The sequence below is a fragment of the Arachis duranensis genome, chromosome 6, assembly GCF_000817695.3.
Source record: "Arachis duranensis cultivar V14167 chromosome 6, aradu.V14167.gnm2.J7QH, whole genome shotgun sequence".
NCBI classification, from domain to species: domain Eukaryota; kingdom Viridiplantae; phylum Streptophyta; class Magnoliopsida; order Fabales; family Fabaceae; genus Arachis; species Arachis duranensis.
In genome coordinates this window covers 81650649-81675858 of record NC_029777.3, presented here as the reverse complement: position 1 = coordinate 81675858, position 25210 = coordinate 81650649, and the positions used below count along the sequence as shown (strand labels likewise).

The window sequence follows — 25210 nt, the reverse complement described above, 5'->3', positions numbered from 1 at the left end:
CTGGTAGAATATTATAAAAATAAATATATTAATATTATTGTGTTGTTTTTAAAAGAAAATAACTAATTGGGACTTGATTTAAAATATTATGCAACGTATAAATTCAATTAAAAAAATTTAAAAATTTTAAAAATCAACCGAATAATTAAACCTAAAATAAATTTGATACGCATTAACTCGTTCTCTTCCCCCTTTCTTCTCTGAAATCCCAACTTATAAAACTCACCCAAAGAAAAATGATTCAAATGGCTTTTCTTTTTTCATGCTTGAGAGACTGAATATTAAAAATTATGAAACAGGAGTTTCTGTTGGAGCTGGGTGGCAGAGTGTTGTAGCATATGTAAACATAGGTTGCTATTACCTAATTGGTATTCCTGTTGGAGTGCTGCTTGGTAATTTTCTCCATTTGAAAATCAAGGTAAAGAAAAATGATCTATTATATTTTGCAATAATTAATTTAAGGCAGGTGTTTATTTCTATACAATGAGTAACCTTATTACAATTTACTACCTCCATTTTTAGTCATCATAAAAAACATGACTTTTAAAAAAAAAAACTCAAAAATTAATGTATCTAAATATAAATATGCTTGTTGTTAAATACGTTGACTTTGAAACATATTAGGGTTTTTAAATGGCAAGGAATTTGAGTCTTTCAGATGAAGAAAAATAGAAAATGTTATTGAACACATAATTTTTAAAAAAATATTTAATATTAAATAAGTATACAAGTTTTATGGTCCACAATCAATAGTAATTAATTTCATGCAGTGAAGAAGAGTGCAAAAGGAAGTTATTTATGTATCATATCATATATATACAAATAAATCTGGCTGTTTTGCAGGGTATTTGGATCGGAATGCTGTTTGGAACAGTTGTGCAAACGATAATGCTTATTACAATCACAATGAAAACAGATTGGGACAAGCAAGTACGTAATTAATTTAACATTTTAAATTTGTTAGGTCCAAGATTATTGTAAAGTTTGTTTTGAATGCTTACCTATATATTAAAATGAGTTTCCTATATATATAATTCGGATTTGCAGGTAGAGATAGCTCGAAATCGTGTTAACATAATGGACTATAATCGAAGAGAACGAAGAACCCTGCAACAGTAGTTAGATAGAGCTACCTGAAAGGTATACTATGATGAGATTGTAATATTAGGGGTGTCATTGAGTTGATTTGAATTGCAACTGACCATAAATAAATCAAAATTAATCGATTAAATTTGGTGATTGGTTTATTTTATTTTATTTTATTTCATTTTTTTCTTAATTATAAATAATATATAATTTTTTTTATCTCTAACCATTTGTTTGAGAAGAACAAAATATACCTCTATAATTCAAATATTTTTAATCGGTCATTGATCATCTAAATTAAACAGTGACCTACTGATGTATCAGGGTCAGTTAGACTAATTATTTGAATGGTTGGAGATCGATTAAAAATTTTTTAAATTGTAAAAAATACTTTGTTTTTTGGATAAATGGTCGGAAATAAGAAAATACTTACTCTTATAAATATGAATCAAATGGAACTAATCTAAATTGTATTGTTGTGGGTTTAGTTGATTTAGGTCATTGGGTTAACTTTTTTTGTGTGTAAAAGGTATTCTTTTCTAAAAGGGGTATATTTGCTCTCATGACATGCAAATTAATATAATGTAAGGTTTGATTATAATCAATTAGCATAATTATTTTAGTTCATATATAATTTTATAAAGTGTCCTTCCTTTGAGTGTGTTAATCGTTCTTAACTGGAAAACTCGCAAACTTTCCTATCATGGATATACAAATGAATATGATCCCTACCATAATTTTTGTCATAAAATAGAATAAAAATGCAAAAACAGAAGATAAATACCTAACAACAAAAAGTTATTGTTATATATAGTTATCATTATCATGATACATTTCATTTCATTCCCGAGAATGGTATAAAGTAGTGGAAGCCACGACAATGTCAACTCAACTAAGGAAAGGAGTGCCATCTTTGATGATGAGATTATAACCCATTTACACCACTAATAATCCTTTTTGGCTTTTCGTAAACACAACTAGAAAATGGATTAATATAGATAAATTTATAGACAGATTTAGTCTTTATTACAGACGAATTTTTGGTTACCGACGGATTTTGTCCCTCTGTAAAAGCCTCGTTGAAAATTATTTACCGACAAATTTTTTTCCGTCGGAAAATTACAGACGAATTTTTACCAGTTATCGACGGATTTTCCCTCTGTAAATTTTCTATCCATTTCCCAAAGGCGACGAACTTTTCGACAGATTTTTCGTCTGTAATCACAGACGGATTTTTCGTCTGTAATTACAGACGGATTTTTCGACGGATTTTCCGTCTATAATTTGAACCTTGGAAAATCATCTCACACTATGATTAAGTAAAATAGAAAATTTTTTAAATTTTTCCATTGCAAAATGAATACTTTAGGTTTATTTTTTAAATTTCCTCCATCAAACACACTGTAAATTGAAAAAAAAAGAGACCAAAAATCATATAGATAAACATAATATTCATTACATGATACCTATAAAATTGGATGTTATTTTTCAACATCATTGGCCAATATCTCACTATCTCAATAAAAAGATACCCAAAAAATAAATCATTGACAGAATTATAACTATTTACATTACTCATTGACACTACTAGTTCCTTTATTTTCAACAATTTAAACAAACAAGATTTTATATTGATCCTATTCCTTTTAGATTGCATGATGGTGACTTTCTCAGAGCAATTGACAAATACACCTCCTAGATCTCTTTGTGGTTGTGTGTGGCCACTTCAAGTTAAACTCCACATCAGCATTGCAATATACAAGTTCTTCCCTTTGGTTTTCAAGCTAGCTGAGGAAATTGCAACTAGTCTTTTGTTGAGTCGCAACTAGGTTCGCATTGTTGGAGCTAATGCAGCAAATCATCAACTAGAGAAAACCATTGTTCTCTTAAATTTGGTGCCTCAAGGAGTTAAGTTTGATGATACAACATCATTCTTGATATACAAAAAATTCTGGCACAAAGAAATTCTCACTAATGCTTCCCTTTTTGGTACAAGAAATTCTGGCACAAAGAAAATCTAATGACTTATTTAACTAGAAAAAGAATATATTTCAAGGTACCTAATTACTTTCATGCCTTATAAGGCAACTCGCGAAATCTTAAAAACCAAATCCTTGTGACATTGATTAATGGAAATACTGAGATAATATTCTATATATTCTATTTATTTTAATCAGCAAAGGGAAGAAAACACAGTATGTATTGACACAGCTCTCTTCTTTATTTATAGAGTTTGCTGATATAGAAGTTATCACAAAGCAGAGTTTCAAAAATTCATCCTTCTAAATGTTCTTAACACACACATCACAACTATACTAATATTTGGCAACTGAATTTGCCTTTTAATTGAAGGGTGCAATATAGATTTACCTCAACAAGGACCTTTGCCTTCTTTGATTTAAGATCAACAGAATCCTTTTAAGAAGGTATATGAACATCAGTAATAAATATTGTTAGACTATAAAAAAGAAATATTTATGTATAAACAACAGCAATTATAAACCATGACCATTTATTTCTACAGTTCCCTTTTACACTTGATAACCTACACCTGAATTCACTTAAGAGAATCCACTTAAGACTATGTAACTTTATTGATAACCTCAAAACGCCTATATATGAACACCTTTACACTTTTTTGCCGTTAAGCAAGATGAAGACCATCATAATATGTTTCTTATTATCACAATGTGCATATATAATATACAAGTAGCTTCCGTAGTATTAACGTGTAGGAAATAATGATTAGATTCAAACATGACCATTGATGACATATTTGTAGTTAATTAAGCATTAAATCACTACAATGACAATACCTGTTGAGTTGCTCTTTTCTGCAGATATCAAAATCATGTTAAGGGCTGATTATGATGCTCAACACTAACTTGAAAATTGGAAACTAAAAGCCCTTTATCACAGGTTGAAGCTTATCAAATCCATTTATGTTTTCCTTCACCAAATTTCAAAAAAATGAACCAACAAAAAGTAGAATAAAAATTTGAACATCTATCTGAGCACCTAGGTTAGTGTCAAAAATCTGGTATCGCTTTTAACAAACTGAGCAAGGGAACCATCCTTTGGTCCAGTATCATATAATGGAAATTAAAAAGAAAAAATTAGTATAATTTATGAGTGAAATTTTGACATGGAGTCTCTAGATCTAAATTAGAAAAATATTCATAAATAGGTGTAAGCAATGGTACCTTAATTAACTTAGCAGCATTCTTGAATCTACGAGCCATTGTGTCCATTCCAACAATGTGAGCTATGAACAAGTCTTCCAACATATGTGCTTTCTCTCCGCCTAAATTATTTGTGATGAGTTTGGAAAACTCTAATTTAATTTGATGATGATCAAACATTATTAATTTAATTAAATTACAAAATTGTCAACTTGATTTTAATTCATATGTATTAATTAATAATTCTGTTGGTGCAGATTTTGCTAATGGGCCGAAAATAAAAGAAATATACAGCAAGCCCAATTTGATTAAAAATATTAAGTATTGTTACAAATTATTTTGTTCCTTATGGCTGAATGGTTATGCCAATTGGGCCGAAGAGTAAAGAAAAAATTTCAAGCCCAATAAAATCAAGCTTCAGCCTTGTGCAAACTTATCTTATGAATGAGTGGCTAAATTGTTTTGCTTTGCTGGGCTAGATTGAATTATTATTGCTACAAGCCCAATTATAATCTTTGCTACATAGACCAAAGCTTGGTCCGAATTCATTAAGCAAAGAAAGGAAAGTTCCAGTGCTTCCAATGGATCCCACATTTCAAGTAGTGATGGATTTCAAAATTCAATTAATTTGAATTTAGCTTACATTGGGAACCATGAAAGAGAAAGTGTAATTGATTTGATTGATTGCATTAATGCTACATGCTACTCAGTATAGAGGGAAGTAAAAGCAACTCTCCTTTAATTAATTCAACTTTATTTAATTATTTTTCTTTTACTCTATCTACTCTCTCATCTCTCTTCTTCTTCGTTCATATCAGAGAAAGCATGGAGGCTATGGCTAGATACCGAAAAGAAGGAGAAGCAAGTAAAGGGACCATCACCATGATAGCAAGAAAAAGAAAACATAAAGTATGCTGTGGCTAAGATTCTCATTCACTTGTGGTAAGATTTTGTGAAGAGATCTTGACTTCTTCATACCAAAAATAGTAGAGAAGATCTCGGCCAGCAAGGAGAAGATCTTTGGAGAGATGGCTTGTCTCTGATCTTGCTTAACCACCACAGGAGGTAGCTACAGTGGCTACGTGATGGAAGAGGCAGAGATAGGAGCAGATGAAGCTATCAACATCAAGAAGCATCAAGGGCCAGGAGTTTATCTTGGAGAGCAAGAAAAGATGAAGGGCTCGGATTGATGAAGATTGGTGACCAAGGAAGGACTAGAGGTAATTGCATGTTGGGTTTTGCATGGGTTATCTTTTTTCTCTCTCTGGCTGAACTGATTCTGCTTCTTGAAGAAGAAGAAGTTGGCTTGATTTTTGGTTTCAAATGTGGAGGCTTCCCCCTTCTATAAAAAGGGAGAACAACCACGGCTTGAATCAAGGAAGAAGAGTGAGAGTGCAAGGCACAGAAATCTCAGAGCTACCTAAGCTAACAAATTTTCTTCTCCTTCAATGTATTCTATTTTTGTATTTTTCTGTTTAATTTTGTCATGTCTTGAGTCTCATGGAAAAAAGGCAAACAGTGAGGTTTGTATGAAAAAAGTCATAGATCGGAAAAAGACACAGAGTGCAAAATTAAAAGAAAAAGCCATAGATGTCCTTAGAGTTCCTTTGTACATATGTGTTGTGTTTCATGATTCTGTGGGAATCCCCTTGTAAGTTGGGTTAGCACTTTACAGTTGAAAGCTTGGCAGTGACCAAGTCAAGTTCAGGATTGGGTTTAGAATACTGAACTTGTCCCAAATAGGAAGGGTAGTTCCTAGGGAGAATTGGTGTATGTAATCAAAGATGATTATAGTGAAATTCCATCATTGTTGTGATGGAGACTGGATGTAAGCTGCACTGCACTTAGCAGCTAAACCAGGATATATCTCGGTGTTATTTTCCTTCTCCTCTACTCCATTTTCCATTTCTGCTGCACAGGAGATAAAACCGCAAAATTTCTAGTACCAAGTGATGGGACAAAAAGAAAAGTCTCATGACTAGGGACGAGACAAAAATCTCTAGAAGTTGTTTCAAAGACAAGCAAGTGTTCTGAAGTGAAAAGGGGCTAAGATTCAACCCCCTTCTCTTAGCCACTGAAACCATCAATTGGTATCAGAGCTTGGTCTTAAAGAGATCAAGCTTTGTAGCTTAGAAAAAAGATCCAGATGGCAGAAAGCAGTGGCTCAAATATGGTGTCCTACAACCTTACAGAAGGACAGTCAAGCAATAGACATACTCTTTTCAATGGGAAAAACTATACCTATTGGAAAGAGAGAATGAAGATCTTTATACAAGCAGTGGATTATAGATTGTGGAAGATTATCCTGGAAGGTCCTCAATTCCCAACCACCACAAGTGCTAAAGGAATAGTCTCTCTCAAACCCGAAGCAAGCTGGACCGAAGAAGACAGAAAGAAGGTGGAACTTAATGCCAAGGTTGTCAACTTACTTAACTGTGCTATCAGCTTCGTGGAATACCGACGGTTATCACGATGCACAACGGCAAAGAAAATCTGGGATAAACTTTAAATTACCCATGAAGGAACCACAATAGTGAAGAAGACCCGGATAGACATGTTGAATAGATAGTATAAAATGTTTGCAATGAATGAAGGAGAATCTATCGATGAACTGTTTGAACGGTTCAACATGATCATTGTTGGCTTGGATGCTATGGGAATAACACATTCTGATTCTGTGTTTGTGAGGAGAGTTCTAAGATGCCTTACAAAAGAATGGGAAACAAAATGATTAATCATTTCTGAGAGCAGTAGTTTAGATTCCATGACATATGATGATTTGAGAGGAAACTTACTTGCTTTTGAAAATACTTATTTAAAAAAAGATTCAAAAAAGAAAGAAATTGCTTTTACATCTGTGACTAACCCCCTGGATGATGAATCCAGTGATAATTCTTCTGAAAATGAGTTTGTGTTGTTTGCCAAGAAATTCAGGAAAATGATGAAATCCAAGAAGAGAGGTAAAGGAAGCAGCTTTAGGAAACAAAGAAAGGATCTCAGCAAGGTTACATGCTACAACTGTAAAGAAACCGGGCATTTCAAGTCAGATTGCCCTAAGTTGAAGAAAGAAGAAAAGCTAAAAAGAAGAAAGAAAAAGGGGCTGATGGCATCATGGGAGGACTTGGAAAATGACTCAGACTGTGATGAAGAATCCGAGACCAAGTCACAACCATGTCTCATGGCAGATAACATTGAACAGGTAGTCTTTCATAATCCAAACACTGAAGATCTTCATCTTATGATAGACCACCTTTCTAAAAAAATAAGATGTTTCTTGCTTGATAACCAAGATCTTGAACAACAAATCACCATCCTTAAAGCTGAAAATGATTTTCTCAAAGAAAAGCTAAGGGAGGCCGAAACTGCTACTGAACTTGTTGAAGAAAATAAGCAGTTAAAAGCTCAACTTAAAAGCTGTGAGAGTAACCATTCTGTTGTTGCATATGTAAACTGTTTTAAAGAGAATGAAGAGTTGCTAAAAAAGATCAAAAACCTTGAAAATGACCTAGCCAAGTTCATTCAAAGTTCTGAAAATTTAAATCAAATTTTGGCTAGTCAAAAACCACTTTTTGATAAAGCTGGCTTGGGGTTTCAAAAGATTTTCAAATCTGTTGAAAAATCTTGTTTTCGAAATATTGCTTCATCTTCTAATGACACAAGGTTCCAAAACCCAACCTACTTTAACAAAACAGCAACTCCAAGGTTTTGTAGACTATGCAACTGAAATGGAAACCATTCAATGTTTTTTGGTGAAAGGATGATTGGTGATAAGGTTTACAAAGTTGTTTTTGATTATAATGGATTAGGACATAAGAGATGGTTTAACGTGAAAGGATCCAAGAAGATTTGGATACCTAAGGTCACTTGAGCTTGTTTTGTAGGTGTGCCTAGCATCCAAACAGAAGTAGAATATGTGGTACATGGACAGCGGATGTTCTAGGCACATAACTGGAAAGACAACCTTCTTCATAAAGCTCGATGAGTATGATGGAGGACTTGTCACTTTCGATGATGATGGAAAAGAAAAGATAGTGACCGTTGGAAAAGTTGGTAAAAGCTTTTCATCTTATATAAATGATGTTCTTCTTGTAAATGGTTTGAAACATAATTTACTTAGTGTAAGCCAATTGTGTGATCTAGGTTTTGAAGTTGTTTTTAGAAAGTTTGTGTGTTTGGTTGTTTGTGAAAAAACTGAGGATATTTTATTTGAGGCTAAAAGATGCAATAATGTGTATGGATTGACTCTTGAGGAGTTGAAAGAGCAAAATGTAACATGTTTTACTTCTCTTGAATCTGAAAAATGGCTATGGCATAGAAAGTTGGGTCATGCTAGCATGTACCAAATTTCTAAGCTAGTCAAGAAAAATTTGGTGAGAGAAATTCCAAATATCAAATTTGATAAGGATCTTACTTGTGATGCTTGTCAATTAGGCAAACAAGTAAAATCTTCTTTTAAACCAAAAGATGGAATTTCAACTAAAAGGCCTTTAGAGATGTTATACATTGATCTTTTTGGTCCAAAAAGAACTCAAAGTTTAGGAGGTAAACACTATGGTCTAGTGGTAGTGGATGATTACTCTAGATTTGGTTGGGTACTTTTTCTTGCTAAAAAAAATGATGCTTTTCATGCTTTCTCAACCCTTTGCAAGAAAATTCAAAATGAGAAAGATTTAAAAGTGGCTCATTTGAGAAGTGATCACGGAAAGGAATTTGAAAACAAAGACTTTGAAAAATTCTGTGATGACTTTGGAATTGCTCATCATTTTTCATGCCCTAGAACACCACAATAAAATGGGGTTGTTGAAAGAAGGAATAGAAGCCTTCAAGAGATGACTATGGCTATGTTATGTGAAAATGAGGTTCCAAAATTCTTATGGGCTGAAGCTGTAAATACAGCATGCTACATTTTGAATAGGACCATTATTAGAAAAGGGTTAAAGAAAACTTCTTATGAGCTATGGAAATGAACCCCTCCAAATCTTAAGTATTTTCATGTTTTTGGATGCAAATGTTTTGTGCTAAACAACAAAGAAAATATTGGTAAATTTGATCCAAAATCATATGAGGAAATGTTTGTTGGGTATTCCACCACTAGCAAGGCCTATAGGATTTATCTCAAAGAACATATGACCATAGAGGAATCCATACATGTGACTTTTTGTGATTCTAATTCAATTCCCAGTACTGCGATAGATGATGACACAGATTATGAAGAAGTTGTCAAGGAAACCAGTGGTGAAAATCCCAAGTCTGCTCAAAATGAAGAATCTACCAGTCCAGTTTTGTCTCGTCAGATTGGAGGAGATATTTCCATTTTATCTCCTGAGCCAGCACGAGAAATTGAAACAGTGAGACCCACATGAGCTCATCAAAGTTCAACACCACTCCGGAAGCCTTGAGAATGGAAGTCCATGAGGGGTTATCCTCATGACTTTATCATTGGTGATCCCTCTCAAGGTGTAACAACAAGATCCTCAACCAAAAGGCAATCCGAACCAAGCAATCTTGCACTCTTGTCACAAATGGAGCCCAATAATGTGAAACAAGCTCTTGAAGATCCATCATGGGTCAAAGCCATGCAAGAAGAGCTTGCTCAATTCGACAAGAATGAGGTTTGGACACTAGTACCTCATCCGGATGGTAAGAAGGTAACGGGTACTAAGTGAGTTTTTAAAAATAAACTTAGTGAGGATGGACAAGTTGTTCGTAACAAGGCTAGATTAGTGGCCCAAGGTTACGATCAAGAAGAGGGTATAGATTTTGATGAGTCTTTTGCTTCGGTAGCTAGAATGGAAGCAATTAGGTTACTTCTTGCCTATGCTGCCCATAAAGGTTTTAAAATGTTTCAAATGGATGTAAAATGTGCTTTCCTTAATGATTTTATTGATAGAGAAGTGTTTGTGGCACAACCCCCCGGTTTTGAAGATAAAGAATTTCCAAACCATATTTTCAAACTCTCTAAGGCTTTTTATGGTCTTAGACAAGCTCCAAGAGCTTGGTATGAAAGGCTTAGTGCCTTCTTATTGGAAAATCAATTTCAAAGGGATACCACGGATACTACTTTATTTATTAAAGCATCTAATGATGATATTCTCCTAGTTCAAGTTTATGTGGATGACATTGTGTTTGGATCGGCCAATGAGTCCTTGTGTGAAAATTTTGGAAAACTCATGACTAGTGAGTTTGAAATGAGTTTAATGGGAGAGCTAACTTTCTTTCTTGGCCTCCAAATTAAACAAACTCCTAGTGGTACTTTTATTCACCAAGAAAAATATGCACTAGAACTAATCAAGAAATTTGGCCTAGAAAATTCTAAACCTATGGGAACACCAATGCATCCTAACACTAAACTTGAAAAGGATGATAATGAGAAAGATGTGGATGAAACAAGGTATAGAGGAATGATTGGCTCACCCATGTATTTAACCTCCTTTAGACTGGATATTGTTCAAAGTGTGGGTGTATGCTCAAGGTTTCAATCTCACCCAAAAGAATTCCATCTTTCAGCCGTTAAGCGCATCATTAGATACATTAAGGAAACTAGTGATTATGGCTTATGGTATCCAAAATCTGATGATTTTTGTGCAGTAGGATTTTGTGATGCAGATTATGCGGGAGATAGGGTGGATAGAAGGAGCACATGCGGCATGTGTTGCTTCCTTGGGAGATCACTCAACATGTGGTCAAGCAAAAAACAAGCAACCGTGGCCCTATCCACAGCTGAAGCTGAATATATTTCTGCATTTGCATGTTGTTCTCAATTAATTTGGTTAAAAACGCAGTTGGAAGATTACAAATTAAAGATCAATAGTATACCCTTATTTTGTGATAATATGAGTGCTATAAACATTTCAAAAAATCCTGTTCTGCACTCAAGAACCAAGCACATTGAAATTAAATATCATTTCATTAGAGAACATGTGCAAAAAGGGTACTATTGATATTCAATTTGTAAAATCTGAAGACTAACTTGCTGACAATTTTACAAAACCCCTTTGTGAAGACAGATTCTGCTCTTTAAGAAAAAGCTTGGGAATGATAGAATTAAGTTCTGTTGAAAATTTATGAACTTTTTGATTCTGTTTGGTTTTGTCTCGTAGGAAAGCAAGAGAAAATTTTCAGGATGTGTTGAACGGGCTATGATACAGGGGGAGACTGAACTAAAGTTAATTATTTTGGGCCCCACCAAATCTCTTTGATCTCACTCTGACCCGTTCCTCATTTTTTTAAATTATACTTTTGGAAAGTTGTCAAATCAAAGCTTTATTCTTCCCTCATCCCTTGATTCTAGGAACTATTTTCACTTGTCTTGAATTAGTATGGACTGCATTGCTTTTCTCTGATTTTTTGCAAGGTCCCTCCTTGATGACAAAAAGGAAGAGGAGAAAAAAAGGTTGAATTGAAACTGTTATGTTTCATTGATTCGTTGCACTGTTTTCCAGACATGTTTTGCTCTGTTTTATGCTCTGATCTGGCTCTATTTTGAGCACTTTGTATTAGTGGATTAATTTTGAGTTGAATTTTGATTGTCATTTGTTCAAATGCATGTGTGCTGACTGGACCATTGTGTTTTGGTGAAAAACAATTATTCTGCCTTTTGTGTGTTGTTTTCATTTTTTTGCAAGACCCCTTTGATGACAAAAGGGGGAGGAATGATCGAAAAATTGAAATTGAGAGAAAACAGGGGATGAAATCCTTTGTGGATTCATGATCACCCTTATTTCAATTATTTGCTATGATGATCTGCCTGATACATTTGATGCATTTAATTTACTTTTGTGGATTTGTTTGCTGCATCATGGATTAGTAATTATTTTTTGGCAGTTCCTTTAATTTGTGATATATAAAGCTTGATAGTTGCTATGATTTGAGATGATCATGCTTGATCAGAAATATTTTCCTTGCTATGATTAATTTGCTCTGATTTGTTAATTGGAAAATATTTTCAAAATAGCTTGAAAAGCAACTTCAGGAAACATCAATTTTTGTTTGCATCAAATTGTTTTGTATGAGTTCGAGCAGAAAATCAAATTATTGATAACAAATGAGTTTTGATTATCATTCAATTCTGCTCATAAATAAAGCCATTCAACATTACAAAATCATATATGTTGAATAACATTGTTGCCTTAGGCTTGATAAAAATTGTTACAGGCATAAAGCTTCCCTTGGTAAAATAGCATATATTTAGGGGGAGCCATGTGATAATTGGAAAGGGGGAGAAATTCAGATATTCAAAGGGAGTATTCTATACTCTAATCTGTAATTTCTTTCCATTTCAATTTTAATAATGTTTGTCATCAAGGGGGAGATTGATGAGTTTGGAAAACTTTAATTTAATTTGATGATGATCAAACATTATTAATTTAATTAAATTACAAAATTGTCAACTTGATTTTAATTCGTATGTATTAATTAATAATTTTGTTGGTGCAGATTTTGCTAATGGGCCGAAAATAAAAGAAATATACAGCAAGCCCAATTTGATTAAAAATATTCAGTATTGTTACAAATTATTTTGTTCCTTATGGTTGAATGGTGATGCCAATTGGGCCGAAGAGTATAGGAAAAATCCCAAGCCCAATAAAATCAACCTTCAGCCTTGTGCAAAATTATCTTATGAATGAGTGGCTAAATTGTTTTGCTTTGTTGGGCTAGATTGAATTATTGTTACTACAAGCCCAATTATAATCTTTGCTAAATAGACCAAAGCTTGGTCCGAATCCATTAAGCAAAGAAAGCAAAGTTCCAGTGCTTCCAATGGATCCCACATTTCAAGTAGTGATGAATTTCAAAATTCAATTAATTTGAATTTAGCTTACATTGGGAACCATGAGAGAGAAAGTGTAATTGATTTGATTGATTGCATTAATGCTACACGCTACTCAGTATAGAGGAAAGTAAAAGCAACTCTCCTTTAATTAATTCAACTTTATTCAATTGTTTTTCTTTTACTCTATCTACTCTCTCATCTCTCTTCTTCTTCGGTTGTATCAGAGAAAGCATGGAGGCTATGGCTAGACACCGAAAAGAAGGAGAAGCAAGTAACAAGACCATCACCATGATGGCAAGAAAAAGAAAACATAAAGTATGCTGTGGCTAAGATTCTCATTCACTTGTGGTAAGATTTTGTGAAGAGATCTTGACTTCTTCATACCAAAAATGGTAGAGAAGATCTTGGCCAGCAAGGAGAAGATATTTAGAGAGATGGCTTGTCTCTGATCTTACTCAACCACCACAGGAGGTAGCTACAGTGGCTACGTGATGGAAGGGGCAGAGATAGGAGCAGATGAAGCTATCATCATCATGAAGCATCAAGGGCCAGGAGTTCATCTTGGAGAGCAAAAAAGGATGAAGGACTCGAATTGATGAAGATTGATGACCAAGGAAGGACTAGAGATAATTGCATGTTGGGTTTTGCATGGGTTATCTTTTCTCTCTCTCTCTGGCCGAACCGGTTCTGCTTCTTGAAGAAGAAGAAGTTGGCTTGGTTTTTGGTTTCAACTGTGGAGGCTTCCCCCTTCTATAAAAAGGAAGAACAGCCACGACTTGATTCAAGGAAGAAGAGTGAGAGTACAAGGCACAGAAATCTCAGAGCTACCTAAGCTAACAAATTTTCTTCTCCTTCAATGTATTCTGTTTTGTATTTTTCTGTTTAATTTTGTCATGTCTTGAGTCTCATGGAAAAAAAGGCAAACAGTGAGGTTTGTATGAAAAAAGCCATAGAGCAGAAAAAGGCAAAGAGTGCAAAATTAAAAGAAAAAGTCATAGATGTCCTTAGAGTTCCTTTGTACATATGTGTTGTGTTTCATGATTCTGTGGGAATCCCCTTGTAAGTTGGGTTAGCACTTTACAGTTGAAAGCTTGGCAGTGACCAAGTCAAGTTCAGGATTGGGTTTAGAATACTGGACTTGTCCCAGATAGGAAGGGTAGTTCCTAGGGAGAATTGGTGTATGTAATCAAAGATGATTATAGTGAAATTCCATCATTGTTATGATGGAGACTGGATGTAGGCTGCACTGCACTTAGCAGCTGAACCAGGATATATCTGGGTGTTATTTTCCTTCTCCTTTACTCTATTTTCTGTTTCTGCTGCACGAGATAAAACCGCAAAATTTCTCGTGCCAAGTGACGAGACAAAAAGAAAAATCTCGTGACTAGGGACGAGACAAAAATCTCCAGAAGTTTTTTCAAAGACAAACAAGTGTTCTGAAGTGAAAAGGGGCTAAGATTCAACCCCCCTTATCTTAGCCACTGAAACCATCAATTTGGAAGAGAAAAGGATTAAATTGGAACTATTCGGATTAGTATACACTATTTCATAGTTTGTATCTGTGCATAGATACTGTTTCATGACTTAATTGGAATGCTGCCACACTTCTGCACCTCAATGAAAAATTCTTTAGTATTTTATGACATTTCATAATCATAAGAAAATAAAAAGAAACAAGATTTATTACCACATATAATTTTGGCGCGAAGTTTAGTATCCAATAAGATGTTGCTGGCTTTTATACCTCTTTGAATTATCCTAGTTTTTGAATTTTCATGCAGGTAAACCAATCCAATAAGATGTTGCTGGCTTTTATACCACATATAATTATCTTGCTTTGATTCAAAAATTAAGCGAGTTTCTACCAATTTAAATTAATCAGTCTCAGCACGACTAACTAAGTTCACATGTTGGTCAAGAGAGGCATTACCTGTAGCCATAATGCTACTAGACCCCAAACACTTACAACTATTTTCCACAACAGAACCAATTGTCATTCAAGTGAATTAAGTATATGTAGTTATAGTTTCTCTTGTGGTTTCTATAGTTCCTTCACCTATTCTTTCGCATAATGTATGAAATGAAATAGATCCTATTACCACTTGTTAGGATTTGATTCGATTCAATGCGGAGAAAAATTCTCGTATCAAATAAGGTCATGAAGTGTCAAACATGATAACAGAACTTTCCCATTTGTAACACAATGTGTATATATTGTGAATATACTAATTGCAGAAAAGTTAACTCGAGAATAAGCAAAAGCTTTTATTTCATTAGACAGGAATAAACTAACTAATGCATGTGTTAAAACTCATATGAAACTCATGCAGTGATCCATTTCTATGAAACTCATAGACTAAGAGGTTCTGCCCATACTCTGAACAATAACCAATATAAATGGATGAATAGGAGAAAGAAAGAAAAAATTATATAACAGATACAATGAAGAAGAAAATAAAAAATAGAGAGAAGAGAATACCAGTTTCAGCGGCTACGAGGAATAAGAGAATCAAGCATGGAAGTAAGAAGGAAGATTTTGCCATTTTGAAAGTAATTAGTTGTGGCTATGGTATGAGTTTGAGTGAAGTGAAGAAAGATAAATGAGGATTGGGTAGTGTAAAATGGATGGGATGGTGTTACTATATATATATATATATAGTTCAGCAACGGTGAAGCTACTTTATGGTTGTGGATACCCAACAACTAGATAGTGAATCACAACAAGCAATTTGTTTTAGTTTTTCATGTCCCAGTCTTGGATATTTATAAGGAAAGAAAAAATGGACCATAGTTCAAAAAGACTAACTACAATTAGAAAATGTCAAAAAACTCACGACAATGAAGTCACGGTTATAGAAGACTACAAAAGCTCAGGCACTAGTTTTTACATGGTGCTCCTTACTCCAAAGAACCACAAATTAAAATATTAGTAAATCTGTATATTATTAAGCGTACCAACATTAGCATTTATTATCATGGCATGCAATTGTATCATTCAATCCATGTAGTTAAACCCCAATTAGTGAAGAAAAAATAACTCACAAAAGAAGGATTTGATCCATTGTAAGCAAGAATAAGATTAACAGCTCCTTCACCCCTGTAAACCTAGTTAGCTGCATCTTCTTCCCTTAGAGTTTGCTCCATCAGTTTTCACCTGAAAAAAACTCTCATTTTTAGTTCAGGCATTTTATCAAACATCAAGAAGACACCCAATGAAAAGCTTCAAAAAAACCAAACTTGAGTTCAATTTGAAGAAGAAAACTTGTGAAAAAACAAAACGGTACCTCTGATTTGTCAGCGAAATACAGAGACAAATCCATACACATTTAACAATCAAAGCCTTTCTTAATGATGATGACGAAACTACTTTTTCCGAACAATCAAAGCCGGCATCCACTTCGTTCCAGATAGAAAACCATTTATTAATATCATAAAAGTCATAGTCTACATGTATTTAAGGACAAGGTATAATATATGTAGCTATAGTAATATAAGAATCTAATAAGCAAATAAAAACTTTAAGAAATTCATCAGTCATCATCATGATATATATACCTTTAATAGTTGAAATTGGTTCAATGGAGAGAGTTTCATAAAAAGGAAGTGAAGGGTAACACTCCATATCTTGTATTGAAAACTCGTGTGCCCAACATTCCAGTGGTGGATGTTCATTACTGTTTCTACTGAAATATAGATTGAACATAAATAAATGCAACTCAATGGCAAATAATTCACAAAAAAAGTATATATAGAGTGTTGTAACAAGTTAATCTAATTAGATTACCTGAAATAATAGTAATAATCATAATCATATAAGGAAAATTGAATGGGAAGTGGGAAAGGATATTCATCTATTTGTTGAGGGTTGAAGAAGTAGTTGCAACAAGCCATGGAGATGATGATGAGTGATGAGAGAGAGAATTGATGAAGCGAGGGATATAGTAAGTGAGTGAGGGATACGAAGAGAAGTTGGCAATATATATACGGATAATGATGAAAAGAGACAAATCCATACACATTTAACAAGAAAAGAGTTTATCACCTTGAGAAATGCTACAATTCATATCCAAAAATTTGGAGAGGTAAGCTATCTTCTCATAACTTTCTGTCTTCACATAAATTTGGAGAGGTAAACTATCTTCACAGAACTACTAAATAATTAATAAAGGAGAGAAAATTTAAGATAAATAAGGATACATAAATTGAACTAGGCAAAGCAATTACAACTAGATGCGAATACAATATACCTCTAGTACACATATCTGCGCAACATTATCAATAAACTGCCTAGAAACCAGAATTGCATCCAAAAGAAAGAAGCCCTTGTCAGTGCAACAGCAATTTCTAATCCATTTTGATTTAGGCACCATTTAACTGAGCATCAATTCAAGACGTCTCACCTTTACCAGATTTGCCCACAATGGATGCAGCAAGTACAACCTATATAGGTAAAAAAAATTTAGAACATAAATTCAAAGTTGTATAAGATAATTCAAGCAAATAGAAAGAAAGACTGAAGTATTCCCCAACCCAGTTAAATGCATCATTTTGCAAAGGAATCCAGCACTGCCCCAACCTCACAATTTTGGCTACGCTCAATGGGAAAGTAACTTGCATATAATCTAATTCATCACCAATTTTGTACGAAATAGAATTTACAGCAACCTATCATAGCTAAATTTGAGGAGAAAGAGAAATAACACTGGGTATCATAAGCTAAATCAGAAGATCCAACAGTAATCTTGAAGAACATTCAAATACAAACCTCACCATGAATAGATCTCAATTATAAGGCAAGTGTGTACAATTACACAACACGAAGCCCAAGTAAATGTATCACAGATTCAAATTACATGCACATATCAAAATTGTAGCTGAAGAGAAGCCTAAAATAAATATCGAAGTGCGGGATTGTGAGGAAACAAAAGGATTACCATGTCTGCATTCGATCTTTTAAATGACGGAAGTGATTATTGTCTCAAATTGAATCTGACAAGAAAACAAAATCTGTAACAGTGTTAGGAGCCATGAGATCAGATCGTGAGACGAGAAGAATGTGCAGTGAGGGCAAGTGAATGAAGAACTCGAAGAGAGAATACAGAAAAAAAGAGAAATAGAGATTACCGGAACGCGATCTAAAATTCAGAAGCGCAGATCTAAATGGAGGGGACTGAAACACAGCTCAAACAGAAGCAGGAAAATGAAGCTCGTAAGCGATGGAGCTTCTTCGTGGACGGAGCGATGGGAGAGCGGCGGTGGTGAAAGAAGTTCCTGCGATGGGGAGAGCGGGACGGAGCAATGGAGAGAGTGTGGATGGAGAGAGGAAGAAGCTCCTGCTAAACTTGTGTGGAGTGTGAATGGATCGAGAGAGGGTAAGATCTGAGCTAGGGTTAATCTAATATTTCTGACGGAAAATTTAAATTTCAGACGGATTTTTGTTTGTAATAATTTAATAAAACGCAGCATTTTGTCTATTTAATTACAGACGAATTTTTCTTCTGTAACTATTTTTTACGGAAAAAAATTAATTTTTTCAATGGAATTATAGACGGATTCTCTTTTCTGTCTGTAATTTATGCTAATCCATTTTTTTTGTTTTTCGACAAAAAATTCTTCTGAAATTTTTTCTGTATTTCCGTAGAATAAAATCCGTCAGAAATATCTGTCTGTAATAACTAGTTTTTTAGTAATGAAAGTGAATATCTTAATTGAAATGGCCAGAAAACGAACAAGAATGAGATGAATTGAGCTTGGAATTTTTTTTTTACATTTGAAGTAAGTTTAAAAAATAATCAAGTTTTTGGATTTACGACATCAAAATACATATCTTGATTTTATAAAGGACTTAAGTTTATATTTGAGAAAACCATTTTTAAAAGCGTTGAAAATAAAAGATAAATCTCAAAACAATTATGCTAGTTAAGTAATAATCAATTAGAGTATCAGCTAATTATAATCAACTATTATTCCAAAATTTTTTCTTTCATAATTAAAAAAAACTCACCGAAATCCTTACCTTCTTTTTTCTTTTTCGTTATAAAAAAAATGCTAAGTACCATCGAATTTAGTAATGAACGTTACCATCGAATTTAGTGGCAGATTTTCCGACGGATAGAATAAAAATTTGTCTCTCGAATAAGTTATCGTCGAATTTAAAATTTCATCGCTAAATTTAGCGCCAAATTTACTGTGAATAAGATTTAGCAAAACACATCATTTAGGCAATGACGAACACTTTACCGTCAGATTTTTCTATTGATAAATCCGACAGTAAAGGATGCGCCACCACCACCTAGAGTTGTCGCCACCATCGGTAAACAACATTGTCATCGTAGATCGTCGTTATTACTGCTACTGGAATCTCCATGGAGCCTCCATTGTGCCACCGCTGTTGGTGTCCCTTGCCATCAATCGGAGGTTATCGCCATCACCGTGGCTGAGGTCCATCGCGCTAAGGTAAGGTTGTTTTCTATTTTTTCTTTTGGTTATTTGTTATGTTACTAAATCCTAACTCCACTACTGTAGGTTTCACTACTGCCTCCAGTCACCACCACGCTTCCACCATTTTGCATCTACCATCAGACGTAATTTTCTTATAGTTTTTGTATTTTTTAGATTTTTTGTTTAGGATTTTGTTAGGTATTTTATTAAATTATTGACTAAAACTTTTAATGAAGTCTGTGATTAGGATTTGTTATATTAATTTAGTGTAATTAAAAATTAAATAATATTAGGTTAAGTAAGGTGTAATTTAGGATTTGTTTTGAGTTGATGGTATTTTGGATGATTGTTAATTTTTTGAGTTTATTATTGTCAAGTTAATTTTCTGATTATTTAAAACGGTGGTTAAAACCATCATCGTCATTTCCAAGGTAAAAATGACGTTTTTGGTTGGTTAAAATGAAAAACGATATTTTTGAACCACCATTTTTTACCCTGACAAAGTGGCGTTTTGGTTAGTTAAAATGTATTTAAAATCGTTGTTTTTACTAGGTTAAAATGATATTTTTAGTTAGTTAAAACGACATTTTTGAACTCCCATTTTTACTCTAACAGTAAATTTTTTATTGATTAAAACGGCATTTGAAACTGTCGTTTTTACCGAGTAAAAGTGACATTTTTTTATCGTTTAAAAGGACAGTTTTTACTATCGTTTTGTTGCATTAAATATTTTTTTGATTAAAATTTTAGTGTTAAAAATTAAAAGTAATAATTCTTATAAAAAAATTTGTCTTACTAAACTAACCAAAATACAAGCATTATAATAAACATTAATCAGTCAAATTTACTATTTATTTGCCTAAACTATGTTAATATCTAAAATGTATTTAAACCATTTAATTAGTGTTATTTTTACTACTTAAAATATGAATATACAAAATAAATTGCTTAGTTAAATAATGATAAATAGGATTTGGAGGCCAAAAATTTTCTCCTTTTGCAATTAGTTTTAAAACAAATCTGTCTTAATTTCTTAGCCTCTTGTATGAGTTTCATTCTAAAAATTTGTTCCAATATTTTTATTTTTTGCTCCGACACTCCAACTTTATTATCCAAACTTAATTATTTTCAACATTTAAATTAAAATAATTAATTTTCATTCAATCATTAATCATCGCAATAATCTAATCTATTATTATAATTTTGGAGTTTTCAACGGAAAATGATTGAAAATGTGATTGCACTCATTCTGAAGCTTTCAACTCAAAGTCCCACATATAATAAATTTTGGATAAGTTGGGCCAAGCGTCTCTAATGCATTGTTGACTTGTTATAAGTAATTTTAGGGAATTGAGAAGTAATACCATCTCGTATAATATTTATTATATCTTACTAATTTTATAATTAAAATGTATTATATGTCACTTTTTTTTATTACAATTAAAATTAAATCTTTCTTTTTAAAATTAAAAAATTTTCTCATCTCCTCCTCTCTCTCTTTCTAGTTCTACTCTCATTCCTTACCTGCTCTATCTCTCTTATTTTTATACCCACATTATTTCTTTTATATATCATTATGAATGATTAATTACAAATTTGACAATCAAAATGTACAACATAATATTCACTAATTATAATTAAAATTAAATTAAAATATCAAAATTAAAATTAAAATATAACTATATTATGTATTACTAATCTTACAATCAAAATATACCACATTTTACTCTTTCATTGCAATTAAAATCAATTTTTTTTTCCAAAATTAAAAAATTTTCTCCTCTTCTCCCTCTCTCTCTTTTTTCTATCTCTCTCATTTTTGCACCCATTCTATCTCTCTTATTCTTATACCTATTTTATCTCTTTTATATATCATTATCAATGACTAATTACAAATTTGACAATCAAAATGTGCAATATGATATTCTCTAATTGTATTTAAAATTAAATTAAAGATAAAATTAAAATTAAAATATAACTATATTATATTACTAATTTAACAACTAAAATATATTACATAACACTCATTAAAATTAAAATAAATATTTTTTTCAAAATTAATAAACTCCCTTCTTCCATCCTCTTATTTACCCTTCCCATTCTGTATATAACTTATAGTTTATATTTTATATTACTAATTTGATAAATCAAAATGTGTTGCAAAATATTCTTTCATTACAATTATAATAAAATCTTTTCTCCAAACTTAATAAACCCTCTGTCTCCTTTTTCTTGATGGTTCTCTCTCTTTTCTCTCTCATTCTTTTTTTTTTATATTTTTGTTCTACAAAAAATAAAATTAATAAAACAATATAATTCGGATAAAAAGTATACTTTACTCTTTAAATAAAAAATATTATTATGTGCATATTTTTTATTTAGTTTTAAATTTTTACTACTTATCTTTTTAATCTATATTTTTATTTTTTTTAAATATTTATTACATATAATTTAATTGATAGAAACTTTTTTTTCATATGATTTTTTTTGTAAAAGTAGTTTGATTATATAATTTTTTTAATTTCTGTTATAGTCTATAATATCAAAACAAAACCAATGTAGTTTCAAAAAATTTATATTCCTATAATATTATTGCGGACAAAACCACTAATAAATAAATAAATAAAAGCAGAAACCATAGCACAAAGCAGTTTTATGAAATCAGTTGTATAACATAGTAATGCCTTTTGAGAGGAAGATGAAGTAAAAGGAACAAAATTTAAAATGAAACAGAAACACACAAAAAAGGAACATTGATTAGTTTAATAGCAGTTAGAAAGTCTATTCGCAGGATATTTCCCAGTAAGCTTTCATGTGGAGGAGATTCCCTCTGGGAGAATTGCAGTTGTTCTCTCGGGCTATTTCGCCAATTCGCCGCCAGTGCCACTAACTTATCTAATGTCACTCACCTCAGGTAATTTTGTCAAGCATGTATGTATCCATTTTAGTGTACCTACACGATGAAGAAAGAAAGGATGCAACCAAAAAAAGGGTCCATTCAAGAAAAAGAAGAATAAGGAATACATGTAGGCCACTATCATCCAAGTCCATTCAATATTCTGCCTACTATTCCATTTCCTTTTCCCATTACAGATCTTCCAAGATCTCTCTCCTTGTTGCCAATTCAGTATTTATTTAAGCTGAATCAACCCTATTCCCTTTCCCGATTTGCTTCTGTCATAGGAATGTATTTTCCTTTTTTTCAAAATTGAACTATATTACGGCTCATAAAGAGGACAAATCATAATAATAATAATTTCTTTCGGTTCGTCATAATTGATGGTTTAATCCACCAAATACAGTTTTCGATGGTTATTACCCGTTTTTCCATGTGTTGCTTAATACCGTGAAGTTATTTACCGGAAAAAATGAGAGAAAAAGGCATAAGATGTCACCTTTGCTGAGGTGCCAGTTGCTGTAGACAATAGCTTCTCTATTGATTGATACTCAAAGGTCAGAGATTCATAATATCATTGAATCAATTTGAAAAACATCATAAAAAATATGAAAAGCATTGAATCAATTTGGCACAAACAATTATAGAAACTAAACCAAATGTTGGAGCATGAGCAAAAATAATTTCAAATCATAGAATCAAATTTTGCTTTTTAAGTAAAAGATGGCACCAGAACATTGGAAAATTCTGAAGCAACTAAGATTCCAATTCATAGTCTATATCCAAATGCTCCACTCCACCAGCCGTTAAATTACAAAATATGGGCAAACTATTAACCAAAGTTGACATATATGCAGGGACAGACATAGGGCAACTTTTTTAAAAAAAGATTAATAGTAATAAGTTATTAAGTATGATTTAATTTTTTAAAAATTTTATTTAGTATTTAGTTTAATATAAATAAAATTCTAATTTAACTTAAATATTAATAATTTTTAATATTTAAAAAATAAGTAACAATATTAAAAAAATCTAAAAATATATTATTACTAATATTTTTAAATTAAACAAAATTTTTCAAATCTCATCAAGTAGATTTTTTTTTCTTCTTGTGAGTGTCTTTTTTGATTTATTTGGTATTAATTCTCTATGTTTCAATACAATTACTACAATTGAGAGATCTATTTCAACTATAAATGTTGTGAAGAATAACTCAGAAACAAAATAAAAGATGAATTTCTTGCTAATTGTCTTTTAATTATATTAAAAAGAAAATTTCTGAAAAATTTGACACAAATTCTATTATCGATGAATTTTATGATACGAAAAATTAACCACTTTGTTAATAAAAAATACATACATTTGTGACAGGAACATAGAGACTAGTAATTATTATTATCAACTCAAGTTAATAATTAATTGATGAACTTTATTATATTAATTATACTTTTAACAAAAGTGAACTTTCTTGATACTCTTCTACTCCTTGATGTAAACACTATATATATGGCATGATAAACAAAAATGAGATAGTGAAAATGGTAAGCTACTCCATACTCATGTGATTTTACCCTATTTTTTGAATTATTGTTTTTTTTTTGGTGACTTTCTTGAATTATTGTTTAAAATACGTAATCGATTTTTAAAATGATATTAAATCAATTTTAAAATAGAAGAAAAGCAAAATTCCTACTTATATCGAGCAAAAGCAGAAGCGAGTATAACTAAGCATGTAGCGATTTGAAAGATTTAAGCTATAATTTTCAAATTGAAGCTGTAAAAAGAAGAAATAACACTCACATATATGAAGCTATTTTCCTGTGCTTGGTTTTCATCATCAAACATTGTCATTATCAAAATTTAGATTACATTTTCACCGTCACCACAAATTTTCGAGCAAGAAAGCGAACACAAAAAGAAAGAGATAGAGAGAAGTACATACCGTCGAAAGTTTTAACATCCATTCTACTAGAAATGTAACCCTTAACTAAATGACAACAAATCACATCCTCGCGCAGCGCTTAAACTGAACCAAAATAGTAATGTATAAAATTAAAGCATAATCATAAAATTCAAGAAAATGGGCAAAAGTGGAGAAGTAATAAATCAGATATGTAAATTATTTCATGATAGTAATTGAGTAGTAATTCTTCAATATACAAAGAATGAAAGAGAGTTATTGAAACACTAAATTGGAAGTAATTAAATTATTAAAATTTTTAAGAAGCAAAATAACAAAAACATAGAGTGAATTATTACTAAATATTTGTGAATCAAATTCATGTTGCCATTGATGTGTCGTATGCATCATTTCTGCAATTTTATAATTGGCAATTGAAGATTATCAAGCAAATAAAAAAGAAGACACTAAAAAAAGACTAAAAATATTTTAATTCTTACAAGAGCATAGAATCTGAGTTCCAAATAAATAATTTAAGGTGTTTGCTATGGTACGATGATAAATTCATACGTACCAATACGTTTAAAATATGGACAAGTAGTAACAAGTCACGTGGAATTTATTTTCCACATCAACATTTAATTTTTTCTTTTTTAAATATATATTATATCACCACTTTTACATATATACCCTTTAATTAAATAAAAATAAAAATATATTTTTTATTTAATTTTATAAAAAGTCTTAAACATTCTTATTTTATTTGATTAGACAAAAATATCCTTTTAAATTAATCAAATTTTAGAATTCAATTAATTCTAATTTTATAGTTTCAATTAATTTAAACAACAAAAAAAAAACATATAAAAAAACAAAAATCAATCGTTCTTGGTATTCTCCAATTCCCCTAATCATTCATCCCCTCTCTGAAG

The 25210-nt window shown here is 31.9% G+C and overlaps 2 protein-coding genes across 10 annotated transcripts in view; one reads left to right on the top strand and one right to left on the bottom strand.

Annotated features, from left to right (window-relative positions):
* Positions 1–1198, top strand: part of LOC107472377 (protein DETOXIFICATION 21) — an 8472-nt gene extending 7274 nt beyond the window's left edge. Inside the window, exons 7-9 of the mRNA XM_016091901.3 lie at positions 300–418; positions 844–930; positions 1048–1198. Of these exons, the coding sequence (XP_015947387.2) occupies positions 300–418; positions 844–930; positions 1048–1119 (278 nt within the window). The 3' untranslated portion in view covers positions 1120–1198. The remainder of the gene's footprint in view (positions 1–299; positions 419–843; positions 931–1047) is intronic.
* A 2436-nt stretch (positions 1199–3634) lies between these two features.
* On the bottom strand, positions 3635–18401 carry LOC107472378 (uncharacterized). 9 transcript variants are annotated; one of them, XR_008000456.1, is made up of 10 exons: positions 18166–18401; positions 17976–18030; positions 17442–17481; positions 17289–17363; positions 17084–17189; positions 16826–16892; positions 16597–16724; positions 16326–16437; positions 16084–16195; positions 3635–4390 (listed from the first exon to the last, which is right to left on the bottom strand). XR_008000456.1 is itself a non-coding variant. In XM_052251267.1 (9 exons), the coding sequence occupies exons 2-9, from the start codon at positions 17984–17986 to the stop codon at positions 16192–16194; spliced, it is 543 nt and encodes a 180-aa protein (XP_052107227.1). In that variant the 5' UTR covers positions 17987–18048; positions 18166–18401; the 3' UTR covers positions 15900–16191. The 9 variants fall into 9 exon arrangements, 4 of the variants coding, with proteins under 4 accessions (XP_052107227.1, XP_052107226.1, XP_052107228.1 ...); XM_052251267.1 differs by lacking the exon at positions 3635–4390 and having other exon boundaries at positions 15900–16195; positions 17976–18048; XM_052251266.1 differs by lacking the exon at positions 3635–4390 and having other exon boundaries at positions 15900–16195.
* Positions 18402–25210: the final 6809 nt, after the last annotated feature.